The following is a 20,114-nucleotide window of genomic DNA, read 5'->3' on the forward strand; positions in this document are numbered from 1 at the left end:
GTTGTATTGAATGCTTATATTGTAAAATGTGTTCATTGGAGCATTATTGAATGAGATTTTATAGCAAGCCATTCGGGGACATTTTAAGACAGATGATCAAGGCATGGTTGAAGAGGGAAGAGATGTGCAAAGATTTAGGGAAATAATTCCAGGCTTGAACGCGAGGTTTGAATTTCAGGCTTCCTAGGAAATATAATTGTTTCTCAACATTTAAACCAGGACTGTACTCTTCTTTTCAACTCAGACACTCTCCAAGATTCTGTTTTCTTCTAGTTTTCTTGTGGAGCTACACACATTTCTGGTAACCTTTAAACTCTACAACCTTCAAACTTCTGTCATTAACATCTGCTAAAAGAATTCTGCACCACTTCCAAAATTCTGTGAATTACAACATTCAAAACTGTACAAAAGAAGATAAACATACTTCTATTCTCAAAAGAATATATATATTTATATATCTTAAAATGCCATTTCATTATTTTTGATGCATTTGATGCAAAATCTTTGTTCCTGTTTACAAATCCATCTACATCTGTCTACATTGCCTTGGTAGATTCTTTCATTCTGATTTGCCCTCCTCAGTTATTAAGACTGGCTTCACCCACAAACCCTGCCCCCTTGTGTCCAACATCTTGATCTTCCTAATCTTCGGAATCTGCCAAGTTGAAAATCACATCCCCCAAAGATCCCAGGAAGTAATAGGTTGCAGGACTGAAGAAATCTTGAGGAGAATTCTTGTCCTCCAGGAGTGCTGGTGGACTGGAACTTTCTTTCCAAAAAGATGTCAGATGTGAAATCCCTCATTGCATTTACGAACTAGAGTTAAATCCAATGATCCAGCACACTTGAGATTTTGGTGGTGTCTTGACTATTGGATGTTAAAGGGGTTGTGGGAATCAGGGCCCTAGTGAGTATGAACAATATTGCCTGATGTTGATTGTGAATGCAGGCATAGGGGTCAATCACTGGACATCCAGTTCCCAGGCAGAGGCTGTTAAAGAAAAAAGCGATGGGAAAAGTAGGAAGAAAGAAACAGGTAAAGAAATTATGAGTGCTGAATTTTCTTGGTTCACAAGATCACCATTCTAATTATGATCTGATCCATCCTCCCACTCAGCCCCATTCCCCAGAACCCTTGATGTCCTGATTGATGTCAATCTCTATCTTAAGTACTCCCAATGACCTTGCTTCCACAGCCGCCTGTGGCAACAAGTTCCACCCTCTGAATAAAGAAATGTTTCCACATCTCTGTTTTAAATTGATGTCTTTTTATCCTGAAGTTATGTCCTCGTGTCCGAGAATCCCCTACCATGGGAAACAACTTTGCCACATCTACTCTGTCCAGGCCTTTTAGCATTCAAAATGCCTCTATGAGGTCAACGCTCATCCTTCTGTACTCCAACGAGTACAGTCCAAGAGCCAACAATCATTCCTTATACCAGGAAATCGCCTTCTCATACTAGGATTTGCTCTCTCGCTCTCTCTCTCTCTCTCTCTCTCTTTCTCTCTCAATGATTAAGAAACGGAAATAGGAGTTAGAGTTTTGGATCACTTCTTGTAGAATGTGGCCAGCTGGGGAATTTAAATTCAAGTAATTGCTGGTAAATAAATGTGTAATTTAAAAAGAAAACCCCACAAAAGCACAAACCTACTGGGCTGTAAAAACTCATCTGCTTTAGGAAATTAAATCTGCCATTTTTCTTCAGTCTGGCGTACGTGAGATTCCAGAGACATCACTGTGGTTGTCTGTTTGCACAGTTCAGTGGCAATTAGGATGGACAATAAATCTTGGTAATTTCCAGTAATACCCATATGTAATGAAGGAATACATGAACAAGTCTCACAGTAAAACATCCAGGAAAAAAATTCATGCTGACCCTTGCTGTGAGTGAAATGTGCAACTGCAAGTTTCAGGGGTTCCAGGAACATTCTTTATCGTAAAGCCAATAATTTTCCTCTCAGAAATATTTTGTGAAAGCAAAAATGTTTGTGCTTTACATTCAAATATGTAATCATTCCAGGGGGAAATGAAAGTATTACAAATTACTGATGCATTGGCAATCAGGAGTCTCTCTGGCTAGAGGACTTAAGATATCGATGGTGCAATGCTGGGAGAAGTGAGGCCCATGTCAAGCCAGAATTCAACAACATTCCCCCACTCTGTGGGAATATAACACAGATTGCAAACTCATGACCCCCCCCCCCCCCCCACACCCTAGTCCCCTCTGATCATGGAGGTTGGGCTGTCCCAGCATTCAGTGGGATAATAAAAGACATCTATTCAACCTGTAAGGCTTAATAAACACTTACAAGGGAAGGGTTTAGAGAGCAGATAGAGAAAAGTATAGAGTGGAAGAAGAGAACATCTGTTGCCAATTAGATTTTCATCTCACCATCTTTAGCACAGTGTAGGTTTGCTGTCATATTCACTTCTGTGTGCTGTGTTCTTGGTTCTGAGTTGGAAGGTTGTGATTTCAACCACAACTTGAAACCATTTGGGATGTTATGGATAAAGTTGTATAAGACATTGGTGAGGCCAAATTTGAAGTATTGGTGTAGTTTTGGTCACCGAACAACAGGAAAGATACCAATAAGATTGAAAGAGTGCAGAGAAGATTTACTTGGATGTTGCCTGGGCTTCAGGAACTGAGCTACAGGGAAAGTTTAAATGGGTTAGGACTTTATTCCCAGGAGCGTAGAAAAGTGAGGGGAGATTTGATGGAGATATTTAAAGGGGGATAGACAGAGTAAATGTAGGTCATCTTTTTCCACTGAGGGTAGGTGAGATACAAACCAGAGGGCATGGGTTAAAAGTGAAAGGGGAAAGGTTTAGGGGGAACTTCATACAGAGAACGGTGGGAGTGTGGAATGAGCTGCCAGCTGGTGAATGCGGGCCCAATTTTAACATTTAAAAAGAATTTGGACAGGCACATGGATGGGAGAGGTATGGAGGGCTATGGACTGGGTGCAGGTCAGTGGGACTGGGCAAAAAAAATAGTTCAGCACAGACAAAGGGGCCTGTTTCTGTGCTGTAGTGTTCCATGGTTCTATAGTTCGCTCCAGAGATCAGAGCAAAGATCTTGATTCAGTATCAAATCTGAGGGAGGAATTGTTTGCCATCTCACAAATGAAATACTAAACTGAGGTCATGCTTCACAGAACATTTTAATGGCAGTATTTCTTGCCAATCCCTAACTGCCCTTGAGCCCAAAAGGGTGGGGAAACAGAGAAGAACCAACCTCATTGAATGATCCCATGGGACTATTTTGAAAAGCAGGAGAATTCACGATCTCCCAGTGGCCCATCATTTCAATTCTGCACCCCATTCCCACACCAACATGTCTGTCCTTGGCCTCATGCACTGTAAAACCCAAACCATCCATAAATTGAAGGAACAATATCTAATTTTCTGTCTGGGCCCTCTCCAATCTGTTGCCATTTATATCCGTTTTACCACTTTCTGTAGTCTATTCCCTGTTCTCCTTCCCATCCCTCTGTCTCCTTTTCTCCAGCTCTCCACCACCTTTCCTCTATTCACAGAGCCCCCCCACCCCCACTTGCTGCTGTGCCCTCCCTCCCTTATCCACCTATTACCTCCTGCCTGTGGGATCGTGCCCTCCCCCCTCCATTTAGTTTGGGCACCTGCTGACATTTTGCTCATATCTTGATGAAGAGATCAAGCCCGAAACATTGATTATGTATCTCTATCTTTGCCATGTAAAGGACACTGTTTTACTAGCTCAGTTTGTCCAGCTTCATGTTCTTAATTCAATCACAGAGTCTGCAGACTTTAGTGTTTTACTCCTCAATTCACTAAGCTATTGTCCATTGACAAGTTAGTGTTTGTAATGCATTGGCCAACACATGATAGTTGGATTTGTATTGGAATAACCTAGGAAAACTGGGAATCAGATTCCAAAACAAAATTTATTGTCATGAACATGTCATGAAATTTGTTGGTTTGTGGCAGCTACAGTGCAAATATTTCTATAAATTACATTTCAAGAATAAACAAAGTCACGTGATGGAGTAGTGACCGGTAAGAAAATACCAGCCCTCTCCAGGTAAGTTAAAAAAAAGTAAAGAAAAAGCAAAGCCAGAAACACAGAAACCATAACAAATTAAAAATAAAAGTGTGGAGAAAATGGCAGCAAAGAAAGAAAAACCAAAAACAATGGGAAGAAAAGAAGAAGGAAAGACGTCGGAAGAGAAAGGTGAAGGCCTTACCTGTACGAGGAGGCCCGCCGTGGAGAGAGAAGCCCGCTCCCTGAGGTCAGTGGAAACCCCGAGCGCAGGACTACAAAGATAGCTCACGGAGCCAAACAAAAGTGCGCGATGCACAAGACAAAAACAACACCAACGGAAGAGGGGATCAGCTGAGGAGTAAATCTGAAAACTATAATAGGAGAAACAATATAAAGATAGTGGACCTTAAGGAAGATTAAGAAGGCAAAAATATGAAAGAATTTATAAAAGAATGGATCCCCAGGGTCTTTCTTGAGACACCGCCTCATGTAGATATCCTTGATGGAATGAAGACTGGTGCCCATGATGTCGTAGGCCGAGTTAATAAACCCTCTGTAGTAATGTAACCAGCCAAAATACTGTCTCACCAAATCTCCTCATGAAATACAGCCACTAGTGAGCCTCCTTCATGATTGCTTCAACGTGGAGGCCCCAGGTCCGATCTTTAGAGATGTTGACTCCCAGGAATTTGAAGTTTTTAAACCCTCTCCACTGCTGACCCTTCAATGAGGACTCGTTCATATTCTCCTGGTTTCCTCTTCCTGAAGTCCACAATTAGCTCCTTAGTTTTGGTAATGTTGAGTGCAAGGTTGTTGTCATGACACCCCTCAACCAGCTGATCTATCTCCCACCTGTACTCTTCCTCATTGCCATCTGTGATTCTGCTGATGACTGTGGGGTCATCGGCAAATTTGTAGATGGCATTTGAATTGTGCCTGGCCACACAGTCATGGGTGTAGAGTGAGTAGAGCAATGGGCAAAGCACGGATCCTCGAGGAGTACCTGTGATGATTGTCAGTGAGGAGAAGACATTTTTGTTTTTACTGAATGTGGTCTTTCGATGAGGAGAACAAAAATCCAGTTGTAGAGTGAGGTTGCAGAAGGCCAGAATTTGCAGCTGATGGTGTTAAAAGCTGAGCTTACGTCGATGAAGAGTCGTCTGAAGTAATGGACAGATGGAAACAGTGGAACTGGATCAGACCGAGTGATCTCCATCCACGTTCTAAATCCTGATCCCAATCGCAGGCCAAGGGCTCCCAGGAATTGGTGAGGAAAAGGCATTTATTTTTTTAAGGAGGGTTTCAGAACATTTTTTGACCTGACTTCCATAACTTTTAATGATGGTTTCAATCCAGAATCTTCCAAGATCTCTTGCCTTGTTGGAATTCCCTGGAGATTTCCCAGTATTTTCAAGTTACAGTCATCAGGGTGACCAGAGTTGGCCAGGCTGACGACAGCTCAGCCAGTTGACACAGGGTGTCAATATCTCTGAGGATCTGTCCTGGAGCCTCCAAGTTGATGTGCAAAGCAGGCTCGCCACCAGCTGTACTTGTGAGGTGTCTGAGGCCATTCGGTATGTCACTGAAGTCTCTCGTAAACTCCTACAGGTGAACCATGGAGAGCATTCTGGCAGGTTGGATCACTGCCTGGTATCGAAGCGCCAACTCCAGAGGGTTGTTAACTCAGCCTGCAACATCACAGGCACCAGACTTCACTCCATCAAGGACATCTACATGAGGTGATGTCTTAAAAAAGTAGCCTTTATCCTCAAAGACCCCCACACTCTGCTACCATTGGGGAAAAAGTATAGATGAGCACTCAGTGGCACAAGGACAGCTTCTTCCCCACTGCCATTAGATTCCTGAATGATCAATGAACCAAAGACTTTTTGTTCACAATTATTATTATTAATTATTATTATTTTATATAGTAATGCTTTAAGATGGTTCTAATATGAATGCTTTCACTATGACACTTCCACGAAACACCGAACTTTTTGTTCATGACAATAAATCCTGATTCTGATTCTGGGTAAATTTCCAAGCTGAGAACATAGGAGCAGAAGGAGCCCAATCACTTCTTCTGATCTGTTCTGCTATTCATAGAGATTCAATGAGGGATTCAGCATTAAAACAAGCCCACAGTATTCATGTTGACCATCCATTTCTGCACATTTCCTACCCTTAACCTATTTTAATCTTCCCACATTCCCATGAACCCTCTACAAGTTCAGCCCCTCACCGACAGAGGAGGGGGAATTTATCGTGGTTAATTAACTTACCAACCCACGGCATCTTTGGGATGTGAGAGGAGATTGGAGAACCCAGAGGAAAAAGTCCCAGGGAGGATGTGCACACTGGTTTGAGAGCAGCAGAGGGCAGGGTTGAACCTGACTCCCCGGGGCCACAGTTTTATGAACTCTGCAACAATGTTGCTCAGCAATAACAATCATGGCTGATCTTAACATATTCTGTGTTCGAGATTCCTCTAATTATCCCGCCCATTGAAAAAAAAACAACAGTGGAATGATCCAAAGTATCTCTACTCTGCAAGCTAAAAGGGCCCCATTAGAATGAAGCGATTACTTCGCAGAACCATGAATCCGACATTTTTGATGTCCCTGTGGGAAAAGGCTGGGCCTGCAATTGGCAATTGCCTCCAGCTGTGTGAGTGAAATTAGGAGTTCAGTGTGAGGTAGATTCACAAGCATAGGAGCCAGTCCTTTTACCCATCCTCCCTCACTGCTGAGAAGGTCACCAGGCAGCGCATGAAGTGGCGACAGTGTCCACGCCAAAAAATCGATCAACACTAAAATAAAGAGAGATTTTAACTTTTATTTTAGTGAGAAACAAAAAGTGAGCGAATGTCAGCATTTCATTTTGGGGTGCCTCTATCTACTTTTTGACATTCAAATTACTCCCAGAAGAAATAGCAGTTTCAGAATTAACTAAACTCAGTGCCAGGGCAAATATAAAGATAGCTCAAACATTGCCAGATATCCTGGTCTGAATTAGAAACACTAAAGATGTCCATATTCATTTTTTTTTGTAACTGAATCTCTGCTGTCTGAATTTTTTTTTCCCAAGAATTCCGTGTGAAATGAGTTGAAAAGCCTCAGTCTGAGCTCTCCATCTTGAAACACCAATCCACACAAGGCAGAGTTTGTGAGGGTCATGGATTCATTTGGGGCTGTTCTGTGAGATTGGAATTGCTCTGTGACAAATCCACAGTGTCACTTCTCTGGGAGTGTTTGATGAGACATCTAACCTGCACTGACCTCACCCTTGAACCCCTTCAGGGGATGCATGCAGGCAGATTTACTTTGTCTCTAACACTCTGTCACCTCCCTGGAAGTGTTTAACTGCATAGTGTAGAAGGAGATTTACTCTGCATCATTCCTTGTTGTCCCTGCTCTGGGAGTGTTTGACAGGATGGTATAGGGGAAAATGTCACCACAGGAGATGCACCCACACCTCCTCCCTCACCACTGTTCGGGGCCCCAAACAGGCCTTCCAAGTAAAGCAACATTTCACTTCCGAATCTTCAGGTGTCATCTACTGCATCTGGTGCTTCCGTTGTTGTCACTGCTACGTCAGAGAGACTGGACGCAGACTGGGAGATCACTTTGTTGAGCACCTTGGCTCTGTCCACCGCAATAGCTTGCATCTCCCAGTGGCCACCCATTTCAATTCCCCATCCCATTCCCTCGCTGACATGTCTGTCATTGGTCTCTTGCACTGTCTGATCAAGACCATACCCAAATTGAAGGAACAACACCTCGTCTTCTGCCTGGATACTCTCCAACTGGACGGCATTAACATCGACTTTCCGTTAAGCACCCCCCCTTCTTCCCTCTGTCGCTTTTCTCCCAGCCCTGTCTCTCTCTCTTTCCATTTTTCCTCTTTCTCCTTTCACAGAGACAAAATCAATTCTCACCTTTCCTCTTATCAGATCCAATTAACACCTTATGGCTGTTGGTCTTCATTCAGGTACCTTCCTGTTCTTTGTTTATACCTTGAAGAAGGACTCAGGCCCCAAATGTCAGTAAGATATCTTTACGTCCTATGGACGCTGCGAGACCATCTGAGTTCCTCCAGCATCTCCGTGTGTTTTTACTACAGTCACAACATCTGCAGACTTTCGTGTTTCAATTTTTCCATTGCAAAAGCTTTATTTATGTGTTTACAGTGTTATTTCCATGTTTATAATATGTACATATTCAAATTTAAACATTGTCAACATTGCCCAGCTTGATGAAGGATTATGACCCAAAATGTCAACCATCCTTTTCTCCCACTGATGCTGCTCGACCTGCTGAATTCCTCCAGCAGGTTGTGTTTAGCCTCAGATTCCAGCATCTGCAGTCTCCTGCATGTCTCCATGCTTCGAAAGCTGTTGCATGCATCTCCATTAGTCAACACACTCTGCCCTAGGTCCTCAATCAAAAGGGGAAGGGCCCTTGTGCTGAGAGAATTCCATTAGGACCTCGGCTTGATCAGACCCGAAGGTGGGCTCGGATAGCAGATGAGGGTGAGGGTGTGGAGAGTGTACAGGAGCAGCGCATGTTGGAGAACCCCTTGTGTGGGTCCCCACTACTTGGAGGGCGTTTCTGAGAGATCGCTCCCATTATGTGGGACCAGCTGTCCAGTGGGTTTCAGGGCCTGGTTCCAATGAGAAATACTTGCTGAATGGATCTCAACTTGGTTGTGGTCGCTTCACACTCTTGACCCCTCTCGATCACCCAAAGGATGGGGCAACTAGAGGCTTGGGATGCTTGCAAGATGTGTGGTATCCTCCTCCATGATCTGATCTGACCTCGCGTCTGGCTGTCTTGACAGCAGAAGCATCCTCTTCCTCCAGCAGGGCAGTACTCTGACAGGGGGTTGACCATGGCCAAGGGACAGTAACCCAAGCCAAGTCAAGTTTATTGTCATCTGATTGCACAAGTACAACCCGAGAAAACAGCGTTCTTTTGTCCTTGGTACAGAACATGCAGACACAAAATCCGACATAACACACATGCAGACAAATAATACATATGCTGGACAAGTATATAGAATTATAGCAAAGAAACAAGTCCTTTGCCCTTTCTAGTCTGTGCTGAACCATTTTGATTTCTAGTCCTGCTGACCTGCACCCATTCCATAGCCCTCCATCCCTCTTCCAACATGCCGAAATTCTTCTCAAGTGTAAAAACTGAGCCCACATTCACCCCTTCAGGTGGCAGCTAGTTCTACACTTCCACCATACTCTGTGTTAAAAAATATCAAGTATGTATTTTGTTTTTACAAGTTTTCTCTATTATTGGATGTTTAATCATGATTTAATAAATAAAATTTTCAAAAAAGGAAAGAAATGTCCATTTTCACCCTTAACTCATGTTTGTATCTCACCGACCATCAGTGAAAAAGCTTATCTACATTTACTCTGTCTATCTCCCTCATAATTTTAAATACCTCAATCAAATCTCCCTTCAATCTTCAACACTCATGGGAATAAAGTCGTCACCTGTTTAACCTTTCCCTGTAACTCAGTTCCTGACAATGCCCTAGTAAATCTTCTCTGCACTCTGCACTCTTTCTATCTTATTGATATATTTCCTGTGAACAAATAAATACGTATTATTTCATGAATATGAGGGTCTTGGGTGGTTAGTGTGAGCAGATCCTTTGGCCATTCAGAGTAAAAGATGGGCAACTTCTTCTGAGAAATTGGCTAGTGTACATCGCTGGGACCTGCATGCCATACTGAAGGCAGAGCACTGGTGGGGATAAGAAACTCCATAACCAGGGTCGATATTCTATATCGAGGTATCTCTTTGGGATATGAAGGCAGATTATAGCTGTGCTGTCCCTGCCCGTGGAGTGGGTTATGGCAGAGAAGGGTCCTCCAGTTCTCTCGTGCGTATTCATTGCCTTGGGTGTGTTTGATGGGATAGTATAGAGATTGGTTGAACTCGATATCTAGAGATCTTTATACCAAATGTTCCTGTGTATCAATCCGGGATGGTATAGAGGAAGCTTTCCTCTGTAACTAACCTGATGACCACATCCTTACCCTAACAATATTTCACAGGATGGAGCACATGGGTTTATTTCTAACATCTAACCTATGTTGTCCCTGCCTTGGGTTGAAGAAGGAGTTCATACTTCTCCTTTCCCCAATACACATCCAAATGGGTAAAAAAAAGAAGCCAACAGCTTTATCAGTCAAAACATTGATGTTCATGATTGTAAAGAGGTCGGGTTTTTTTAACAACTAAGAGTCTGGTAACAGCAGAAAAGAAACTGTCCTTCAAGTCAGAATCTCCATTGTAAGCACTGGACATTTTCGTAATCAGAAGAGCACATCTGTGATTGTGGGCTGCTGAGGTTGCGGGAGCACTGAAGGTCAATGCACACTCTCACTGTTTCGGAAGGGACTCTCCTTTGCTTCTCTTTCTCCTGTTGTTAGGGGCACTGGGCAATGCTCACGGTAACTCTTTGCTTTGACAGACAAAAGTTGAAGTGTATTACATTTTTTGAATTATTATATGACAAAAAGAGGAACCTTGATAGTGACATGAAACTGAACACGACGCAAGGCTTGAAAATCAGTGACGCAACAGAAATGAGTAGCAACCTTCTGCCTTGGACTCTACTCAAGGGTGCCCTGTGTCCTACGATGGTGCGGTGGTGCTGACTATTCACTCTGCTTCCTTTCAGCCGCTGCTGTGAAAAGAAGAGCTGCGGTAACAGAAACGAGACTCCGTCGGACCCCGTCATCATTGACAGGTAGGAAATGGTTTCCCTAAACCCCACCGAGTGAAATGTTTGGAGCCACACCTGGAAAGCTGGAGGAGTGGCGAGGGCTGGGAGTGCAAGGGATGCTTTGGCGCTTCTTCCTTCTGAGTTCTTGACCCATGTTCAATGTGCTGCAGGGTGACTCTTGACGGCTCCTTCTGCGGCAGCGGGTAGGGCAGTCAGCTCTGAGCAGGCGATGGTGAGGTTGGCACAGAGTGCAGGAACGATGGGGGATATGGTATCTGATGAATGGTGTTTGCAGCAATAACCCAAGGATAAAGCAGCCATCCACAGAGTAAAATGAGAGAGATCGCCTCAATGGTCAAAAGCCCCCAAAACTGATTGGCTCAAAATCTGAAATAAGATTCTGTAAACACTTGTTGATCAGCCAGCATCTGTGAAGAGAGAAAATGTTACCATTTCGCATCATTTGCCTAGTTCTTGCTGTCAGTTATGGTGGTATCTAATTCATTGGGTTAGCATAGTTCCACTTGATGTAAATACTCAAAGGTGTATTATTGTACTGGGATCAAGTCAAGTTTATTGTCATCTGATTGCACAAATACAACCTGACGAAACAGTGTTCTCTGGTCCTCAGTATGAGACACACAGACACTTCACCAGACATAACTTACATACAGACAAATAATACATATGCAAGTCAAGTATTCATATGAATAAATAAATAAATATTGTTTCATGAATAAGGGTGGTCAGTGTGAGCACCTCCTTTGGTCGTTCAGCATTCTCACTGCCCGTGAGAAGAAGCTGTTCTTCAACCTGGTGGTGCTGGCTCTGATCCTCCTGTATCTCTTCCCCAATGGGAGCAGCTGAAAGTTGCTGTGTGCAGGGTGGAAGGGGTCCTCAATGATTTTGCGCGCCCTCTTCAGACAACAATCCCAGTAGATCATGTCAATGGCGGGGTGGGGGGGAGGGTTGTTTTGAGATGAACGTTTCACACTCCTTTCACTAACAAGAGTGAATGCCAAGTCAACTAGATGGTGACCTTATAAGTTTAAAATGTAATGTCTTTAGCCATGGAAATTTAAAATATGTATTTGTGATGAGGAAACATGAATGGCAAGAGTTAGCCAACTGATCAATGAACGTATTCTCTCTGTTGAGCCTTCTAACTATTTTTTATATCCTTCCCAAGCCAATAAAACCCAATAATGGGAACAGCTTTTGAGCCAATCATTAGTTATGAGAACAACTTCCTGTGCTGTTACTGCTCATGTATTGGAAGTTTTCTCAAAGCAGATAGTTCAGGCTCTTGGTGTCCTGTATGGGGCCACATGAATGACTTTATTCCTGTTGCTTTTCATTGTTCTTTAGTGGGAAGATTCCCAAAGGTAATGGCTCACTTGCTGTTTAGAATTGTAGATTTTGTGGAGCAAGGGGACTGTCTCAATGAAATGGCTCATTCTGGGTATGTTGGAAAGTGTGATGTGTTAATAGTAAATTTAATAAAAAAGACTGCTTGCAACAGAAATCTGAAGCAAGGCCAGAAAGTTGAGTCGTACCGTAAGGAAACAGGCCCTTTGGCCCTTTAGGTCAATGCTGAGCATTGCACATCCATTTACATTCACCCCATTTGATTCTCTCCATGTTCCCATTGACTCCCACCACACTGTGTTATTCACGGTGGTCAATTGACTTTCCAACCTGCATGGCTTTGGGAGGTGGGAGAAAACCAGAACCTGCAGTCAATGGGAGAGTGTGCAAACACCACACAGACAGCACCGGAGAAGTCTATTCTACCAGCTTAAGGGCATGTGAATTAAGGTAATCTCATACCAGTAATTCATTGAATCTGCAACTTGCCACTCAAGCAGTGCCACCATGGCCACAGCTGAATTTTACTTAACATGGTGTTATATCACTGGAGAACACATTTTTTCAAAAGGTTTGCTTCCTGAAAAAAAAATTGAAGATTATGATAGACTTTGTGTTCAAGATGAACACAAAGATAATTTCAGATTTGCTGTATTATGTAGGAAGCTGGAGAAACATTTAAATAAAATTTGATTGAATTTAGCATGTTTAATCGCATAATGATGCTGACTCATTGCGTTAGTTCAACTGACCTAAAAATGTTTTGCCACTGATTTTCGTTTGTACTCAACATCTGATGCCTCTTGTGTCAGTGTCCAAATTGATGGATTCCAGTTGCCCTGATTCTGCTTTTCCATGGTCGCAATGTCCTAGTGAAACCTTTCACCGTGTTTGTCACTGACTGAACCAGGATCAGCCAGGAAGGCGTCCAAGTGCGAATGCAGAAAATGAATTTTAAAAGACATGTTATACTTCATGGTTTTGTAGCTTGAAGTAGTCTTAAAATATGACAGGAAATCACAAAAATGGGTTGTATCTAAAAAATGATACGTGATAGGAACATTTTAAAGGAATTTTCATGATCAGCAGCCTAAAATCCATAAAATTCATCCAAAATTGCTCAGGAAGCAAAATCTTCAGTGCATTCAGAAGCTTTTGCTAACAACAGATCAATGTTCTGAGCCTTCTCAGAATGGCTAGGCAGTCTTTTCAAATCTCAGTGGCTAACTCTAAGCTGTTTTCAGAGACGGGGAATATGTACCCACTTCTGTCCATTAGCACACGGCCCATTGAATCTCATCAGCACAGCCAATTTGGGATCTGCTTAGAAATGTTGGAAGTGCACAACCCCAGGCAGTATGCTCATCTGGACATTGCTCCCATCTTCTCCCATTCAGACTGCTTAAAATGCAAGGAGAACACATTGAAAGGGCTGTTTGGTTATGGAGGCCTTGCGAGCAATACTTGCGGCCAAATTTCATCTGCTGTGCTGTCTGCCTTGGAGGGCTTGAGGGAAGCCTCACAGATTCAAGCTTTGATTTAAATATATTCATTCAGCGCAGGCAGGGCTAGTAGTAACTGTACCCTGCGAAAGTGGGTGGAGGTGAGTCAGCTTCTTGAATCCCTGTGGGCTGGTAGTCTTCCCCACGTCATCATAAGGGAGTTCCGGGATATAGACATAGTGACAAGATAATGAATTAAACATGCAAATAAAAAAACAAGATCTAAATTACCCATTTTAAGAGTTGGTACTTCAGCATGTCGGAATTAAACACCATTGTGAAAATATCTCATGAATTTGTCCTTTTTATGTCTGTTTCATCCAGACTAATGTAGATTAGAATCTCCACCTGATTAAAGTATACACCAATCACCAGCACCTCTATTTTCTTGATTTATGCTGTGCCGATTATTCCAACTATTATTTGCTGTCAACCAATTCCATCCCTTGCTATTCTTAAATAGCTACCAGCAAATACATGTCATTCCCAGGAATCTGCGGCCTTTCCTTTTGTCATCAGAGCAGGACACAAGGATGGAAATTGGCCTGGTGAGCAGACCTGCTGTCTCAGCTCCAACACCCAAGATCCCAACCTTCCCTCCACTGCTGTCCATGTGGAGTTTGCCCACTCTCCCTGTGAGCACATGTGTCTGCTCCAGGTGCTTTGATATTCCAAAGTTCCGCAGATTGACAGATTGAACACTGTCCATAACCACTAGAGTGCAGGTGAGCGGTCGAATCGGGGAGATTGATGGGAATGCGGGGCAATAAAATGGGATTAGTAGTTAAACATGAAAATCTGCAGACACCGTGGTTTCTTTTGAAAATTTGGTTTTTCAGTTTTCCCAAAAACAAACAGTATCAAATCTGGAAAAAAACCCAGTTCCTTTTAATGTATTTACACTTCAGACTCTGTGGTTGAAGTAAAAATGCAATGCTGGAAAATTCAGCAGGTCAAGCCGTGTTCTTTATGCAGCAAAGGTAAAAATACATAACCATTGCTTTGGGCTTGAGCCCTTCATCAGGGTATGGGAAAATGTCGGCGGGCGTCTGAACAAAAGAGTAAGTGGGAGGGATGGTCACAAAGGCAGGAGGTGATAGGTGGAGAAGGGAGGGATGGGACAACAATGATCAAGGAGAGGGGGAAGGGGAGGAGAACTGGAAAGGGGAAGGGAAAGAGGGGAGCAGGTTAGCAGAAACCAGAAAAGTCGCTGTTAATGCCATTTGGCTGGAGAGAGCCCAGATAGGAAATTAGGTGTTGTTCCTCCAATTTACGAGTGTTTCTGGTGGGACAGTACATACGGCCATGGACAGACATGTAAGAGTGGGAGTGTGACCCAGAGCTGAAATGGTTGGCTACTGGGAGGTCTTTGTCACTGGTGCAGACAGAGCGAAGGTGCTCAGCAATTAGTGTAGGGTTAGTGTGAGCTTGATGTTTGGAACAGACTTGTGGACTGATGGGTCTGTTTCTGTGCTGTGAGATTCCATAATTCAATGACTTTAAGCCCTTTCAAAGAAACCTGGGTGAGTTGCTGTAGTGCATCTCATTTGTAGTGTGTGCTGTGAAGATGGTGTAGAGGAGGGATGTGGTTTTGGTGGATGGTGGGCTGGGAAGGAAGAGCGGAATATCCATCAAACTGGAAGTCTTGGAAAATCATCTTCAATGATCTGCTGAGGTGGGCTGCTAATTCCAGGAACAAAGGACAGAAGACCAGGAGAAAACCTCTCATTCCTTCTCCTCTCTCCTCTTAGGGCAAGGAAGGAGCATCTGTGGAACGTACACCCTGAAAACAAGTCACTATTCCATGAAATGATTTTGAATGCAGATGGATTCCTGTGTGTTTCAGCCTCAAAAGGCCATCTCGAGTCTAAAGGGGACGGGCTGCTTTAAAACAGTTAGCAGTGACTTCATTTTTTGGCATAATTTGTGGTCAGGCAGAAAGTCACTGGCTCAGTGACTCACTGCTGCCCCCTACAGCACTGGGCCATTAAAGCCCAGGGCCAGCTGGCTGAGTCTGCTGCCTTTATCTCTCATAGAGATACAATAATTAGTTCATTCAGTCCATTTGGTTCATGCAGACCAGCAAGTACCCATTTTTATATTAATCATTAGAACATCACAGGAACAGGCCATTTTGCCCATCTAATCCATGCCAACTGTGCCAAACTGCATCAGGGCCATAGCCCTTTACCAATCCAAATTTTAAATGGCAAAATCGAATCTGGACTCACCACTTCAGCTGGCAGCTTGATCTACACTCTGCGTAAATGTTTCCTTTAAACATTTCACCTTTCACTCTTAACACACGTCCTTTATTTCTTGTCTCACCTAAGCTCGGTGGAAAAGGCCTGCTTGAATTTATCCTATCTATGCCCCTCATAATCCTATACCATCACATTCTATTCAACCTACATGCCTATCAGCTACCCTGTAGTTTCTATCTCTCTTAAACACTAAGGGCCATTGCCAGAGGCCAAATAACCTACTCAACCACACCCAGAAGAACCAATGTTGGTTCAGAAAGGTAGAAACTGTGGTCAGGATTGAACCTGGGTGAGAGGCAGTAGCAACACTCTCCTACCCTCTTGAGGGGAGGCCTGTCTTTGTATTGACCTTTACAGTACAGCTAGATTTCGGATTTATTGTCAAGAGCACATATATGACATGACATACAACCCTGAGATTCTTTCTCCTGTAGGCGAGGCAGAATCACCACTTATTAGTAGTGCAAATACCAGTTGGCATCACAGATGGATAAGGTTGTAAAGAGAGCTTTTGGCATATTTACCTTCATAAATCAAAGTATTGAGTACAGGAGTTGGGACACTGCGGTAAGATTGTATTGATCGGTGAGGCCAAATTTGGAGTATTGTATGCAGTTTGGGTCACCTAACTACAGGAAAGATATCAATAGAAGGCAAAGAAGATTCACTAGGACATTGCCTGGACTTCAGGAACTGAGTTACAGAGAAATGGGTTAAGACTTTGTTCCCTGGAGTGTAGAAGAATGAGGGGAGATTTGATAGAGGTATTTAAAATGATGAACGGGATGGACAGAGTAAATGTAGGTCAGCTTTTTTCCACTGAGATGCAAACCAGAGGACATGGGTTAAGGGTGAAAGGGAAAAAGTTTAGGGGGAATCTTCCTCACACAGAGAGTGGCGGGAGTGTGGAATGAACTGCCAGCTGAAGTGGTGAATGCGGGCTCAATTTTAACATTTAAGAAGAATTTGGACAGGTACATGGATGGGAGAGGTATGGAGGACCATGGAGTGTACAGGACAGTGGAACTAGGCAAAAACAATGGTCCAGCACAGAATAGAAAGGGAAAAGACGCCTGTTTCTGTGCTGTAATGTTCTATGGTCCTAAAAAAAACTGTGCTCAATGTACACATGTAAACAAATAAAGAAATGTAAACAAACTGTGCAATACAGAGAGGGAAAAACAATAAAGTGCACATAAGAGTCCTTAAATGAGTCCCTGATTGAGTTTGAGGAGTCTGATGGTAGAGGGGTAGCAGCTGTTCCTGAACCTGTGAGTCTTGTGGCATCGATACCTCTTTCCTGATGGTAGCATCGTGAACAGAGTGTGTGCTGGGTGGTGTGAATCCTTGATGTTTGCCGCTGTTCTCTGATGGCAGCATAACCTGTATATGTTCTCGATAGTGGGGAGGGCTTGTCTGTCATGTCCTGGGCTGTGTTCACTATCTTTTGCAGGGCTTTATGCTCATGGACATTGATGTCCCCTACCAGACTGTGATGCAGACGGTTGGACACTATCCATGACACATCTGTAGAAATTTGCCAGGGTTTCTGGTGTCATACCAAACCTCTGCAAACTCCTGAGGAAGTAAAGGTGCTGATGTGTTTACTTCACGATGCTATCAGTGTGTTGGGTCCAGGAAGAACCTCTGAGATAATGACTCCCAAGAACTTGAATTTGCTCACCCTCTCCACCTCTGATTCCCAATGATCACTGGATTGTTCACCTCTGGTTTTCTCTTCCTGAAGTCACAGCTCCTTGGTTTTGGTGAGATTGAATGCGAGGTTGTCATTGTTGCCATGTTTTCAATCACCCTTCTGTATGGTGATTCATCAGCCCTTTTTAGACAACCCACTACCATGGTATCATCATTGAATTTGTAGATGATGTTGTCGTACCAAGACACACTGTGAGAGGTGCATAGCGAGTGAAATACCTGTGGTAATGGATGCTGCGTTCCATCAAACAGGAATGTGGTGGAGAATGTGGAGCACAGCTTTGAATTGATAGCTCCAGTCTGGCTTGAGAGTCTTGGCAGGGTGTCAGTGGAAAGAAAGCAGCAGACCTTCAGTACAGCACCATCATAGAATATACGTAGCGTGCACAAGGATCTCGGTTTGGTTGTAAGAAAGAGCCACCAAGCCTTACCCACCCTCTGGTTTCCAGGCAACTCCGCACTTGGCTCAAACCCACAGGTTTTGGAGTCAGAGTTGAGAGATAGCACCACAAGCTGTCAAGGGCAGCCGGCCCTGCTTGAAGCTGCAAGTGTGTCTGTAAGCCATTAACAAGTGCATCCTGTGAGGGTGTTTTGGTAAGTAATGGGTTTATGATGAGGGAACAAAGTGAACTGAGTGAGGCCAAAGGGTTAATGCAACATGGGTAACTTGTGTGGTTTTAGCAATTAGCAATCCAAGCCCTTATTATGCAATGCCACCATTAGTTCAGACAATTTAATAAAAAAACAGTGTTCGCCTGCACAATCCTTGATATTTTCTGTTCTTGGGTCTTAACTGAAAACACATTGTTCATCCTGCAAAACTTGATGATCGTGTTTCACGCTACATTTTTGTACATGAGGAGCTTTCTTGGATAAGCGAGAAGCCAAGCTTCACTTCCCTGTAGCTGGATTTTGAGATTAACCAAAGCTGCCATTAAGGCAGGAGTCAACCCAACTCATTCCAATTGGGAAATGAAACAACCAGATGTCTCCATGCTCATAGAGAACACTGGGAAATGCCTGAAATAAAGTTTTCTGAATATTTTTTGAGGAATCCCCTGAGAATTACTGTCAACAAGAAAATCTGACCCAACACACTACATCATTTAAGAAAAACAAGGAACTCTATTTGACTTTCCACCAGTCTATTAACTGCTTGATGGCAGAACCTGGGAATGGCATGATTTTGATGAATTGGAGTTCAGAATTAGAAGCATACCCAAACGCGTTTCTGCACGGTTGGCGTAGCGGTTCGTGCAGTGCCTTTACAGCGCCAGCATTTGGGACTGGGTTTTGAATCCAGCGCTCTTTGTGAGGAGTTTGTATGTTCTCCGCGTCTGCGTGGATTTTACCCGGGGGCTCTGGTTTCCTCCCACTGTTCAAAATGTACTGGGGGTGTAAGCCAATTGGGTCAAAAGTGGGCAGCGCAGGGTCATTGGCCGAAATGGTCTGTTACCATACTGTATGTCTAAATTTAAATTTAAAAAATAAAATGAGGATTGCAGTGTCAAGTCACCATGGGATTGGATTTTATTCAGGATAGCTGACGTTTAGCATGGTTAATGTGTTGCCAGTTTGTATTTATGAAGCACCATTAGACTATTTGTTCCAGCCAGTCAGTGCCGAACATTTGCCTCATTGACCTCAGTGGTCCCACTTGGAGTGCAATGGTTAGTTGACACTTCATTCACTTTCCTGCATGGTGCCAGCTCTGGTTGCTGAGCCAGAAAGTTCCTGGTTCAAGACCCACTCCGGGGACGTAAATCCCAGTGCTGAGAGAGCACTGTACCATCTTTTGAAAGATATATTAATCTGAGGTGCTATTTACACTCTCTGGAGTTTATAAAACAACTTGCTATCATTATCTTGGAGTGGAGGAGAGACCCTGGATAGTATTTCCAGTTTGTTACTGAATGATCCTGTTTCATTCTTGCAAGAATTCCAGATCCACTCTTTTAACAGCTCTCCCCAAGAATCACCTTGGCGATTTTAAATTAACAGACATACATCACAGTAACAGGCCCTTCTACCCCATGAGCCCGTGCTGCCCAATGACACCCAATTGACCTACCAACTCAGGCACGATTTAAAGGGTGGAGGAAACTGAAGCATCTGGTGGAAACTTGTGCAGCCACGGGAAGAACGTACAAACTCCTTGCAAGACAGCACTGGATTTGAACCCCATTCATTGGTGCTGTTACAGTGTTGCACTCACCATTATGCTAACTTTGCTGCCCCTCAGATTCACCGGTTCAGTCTCTTCCAATGCACACAGCAAAGACTTTGGAGTTCCTTCACTGGAAGGACTACAGTGGTTGAAGAAAGTGGCTCACCACCACCACCTCCTCAACAGCAAACAAGGATGAGGACTGAATGCTGACCTTGTAGATAAATTCAGAGAATGGTATACAGGAGGAAAGAACCTTCGCTTTTCTCAGGCTTTCCTTCATGCAGTCTGCTTCTGGAGCCCTAAGGCAGGCATGTAATCC

General features: G+C 43.5%; 1 protein-coding gene across 5 annotated transcripts in view; it reads left to right on the forward strand.

The window, feature by feature from the left end:
• LOC138754159 (transcription factor COE2) overlaps positions 1 to 20,114 on the forward strand; it is a 238,201-nt gene that overhangs the window by 26,613 nt on the left and 191,474 nt on the right. For all 5 annotated transcript variants that reach the window (XM_069918028.1, XM_069918027.1, XM_069918029.1 and 2 more), the window contains one exon: positions 10,731 to 10,799. In XM_069918028.1, the coding sequence (XP_069774129.1) occupies positions 10,731 to 10,799 (69 nt within the window). The remainder of the gene's footprint in view (positions 1 to 10,730; positions 10,800 to 20,114) is intronic.

This window comes from Narcine bancroftii, chromosome 2, assembly GCF_036971445.1.
Source record: "Narcine bancroftii isolate sNarBan1 chromosome 2, sNarBan1.hap1, whole genome shotgun sequence".
Classification (NCBI taxonomy): domain Eukaryota; kingdom Metazoa; phylum Chordata; class Chondrichthyes; order Torpediniformes; family Narcinidae; genus Narcine; species Narcine bancroftii.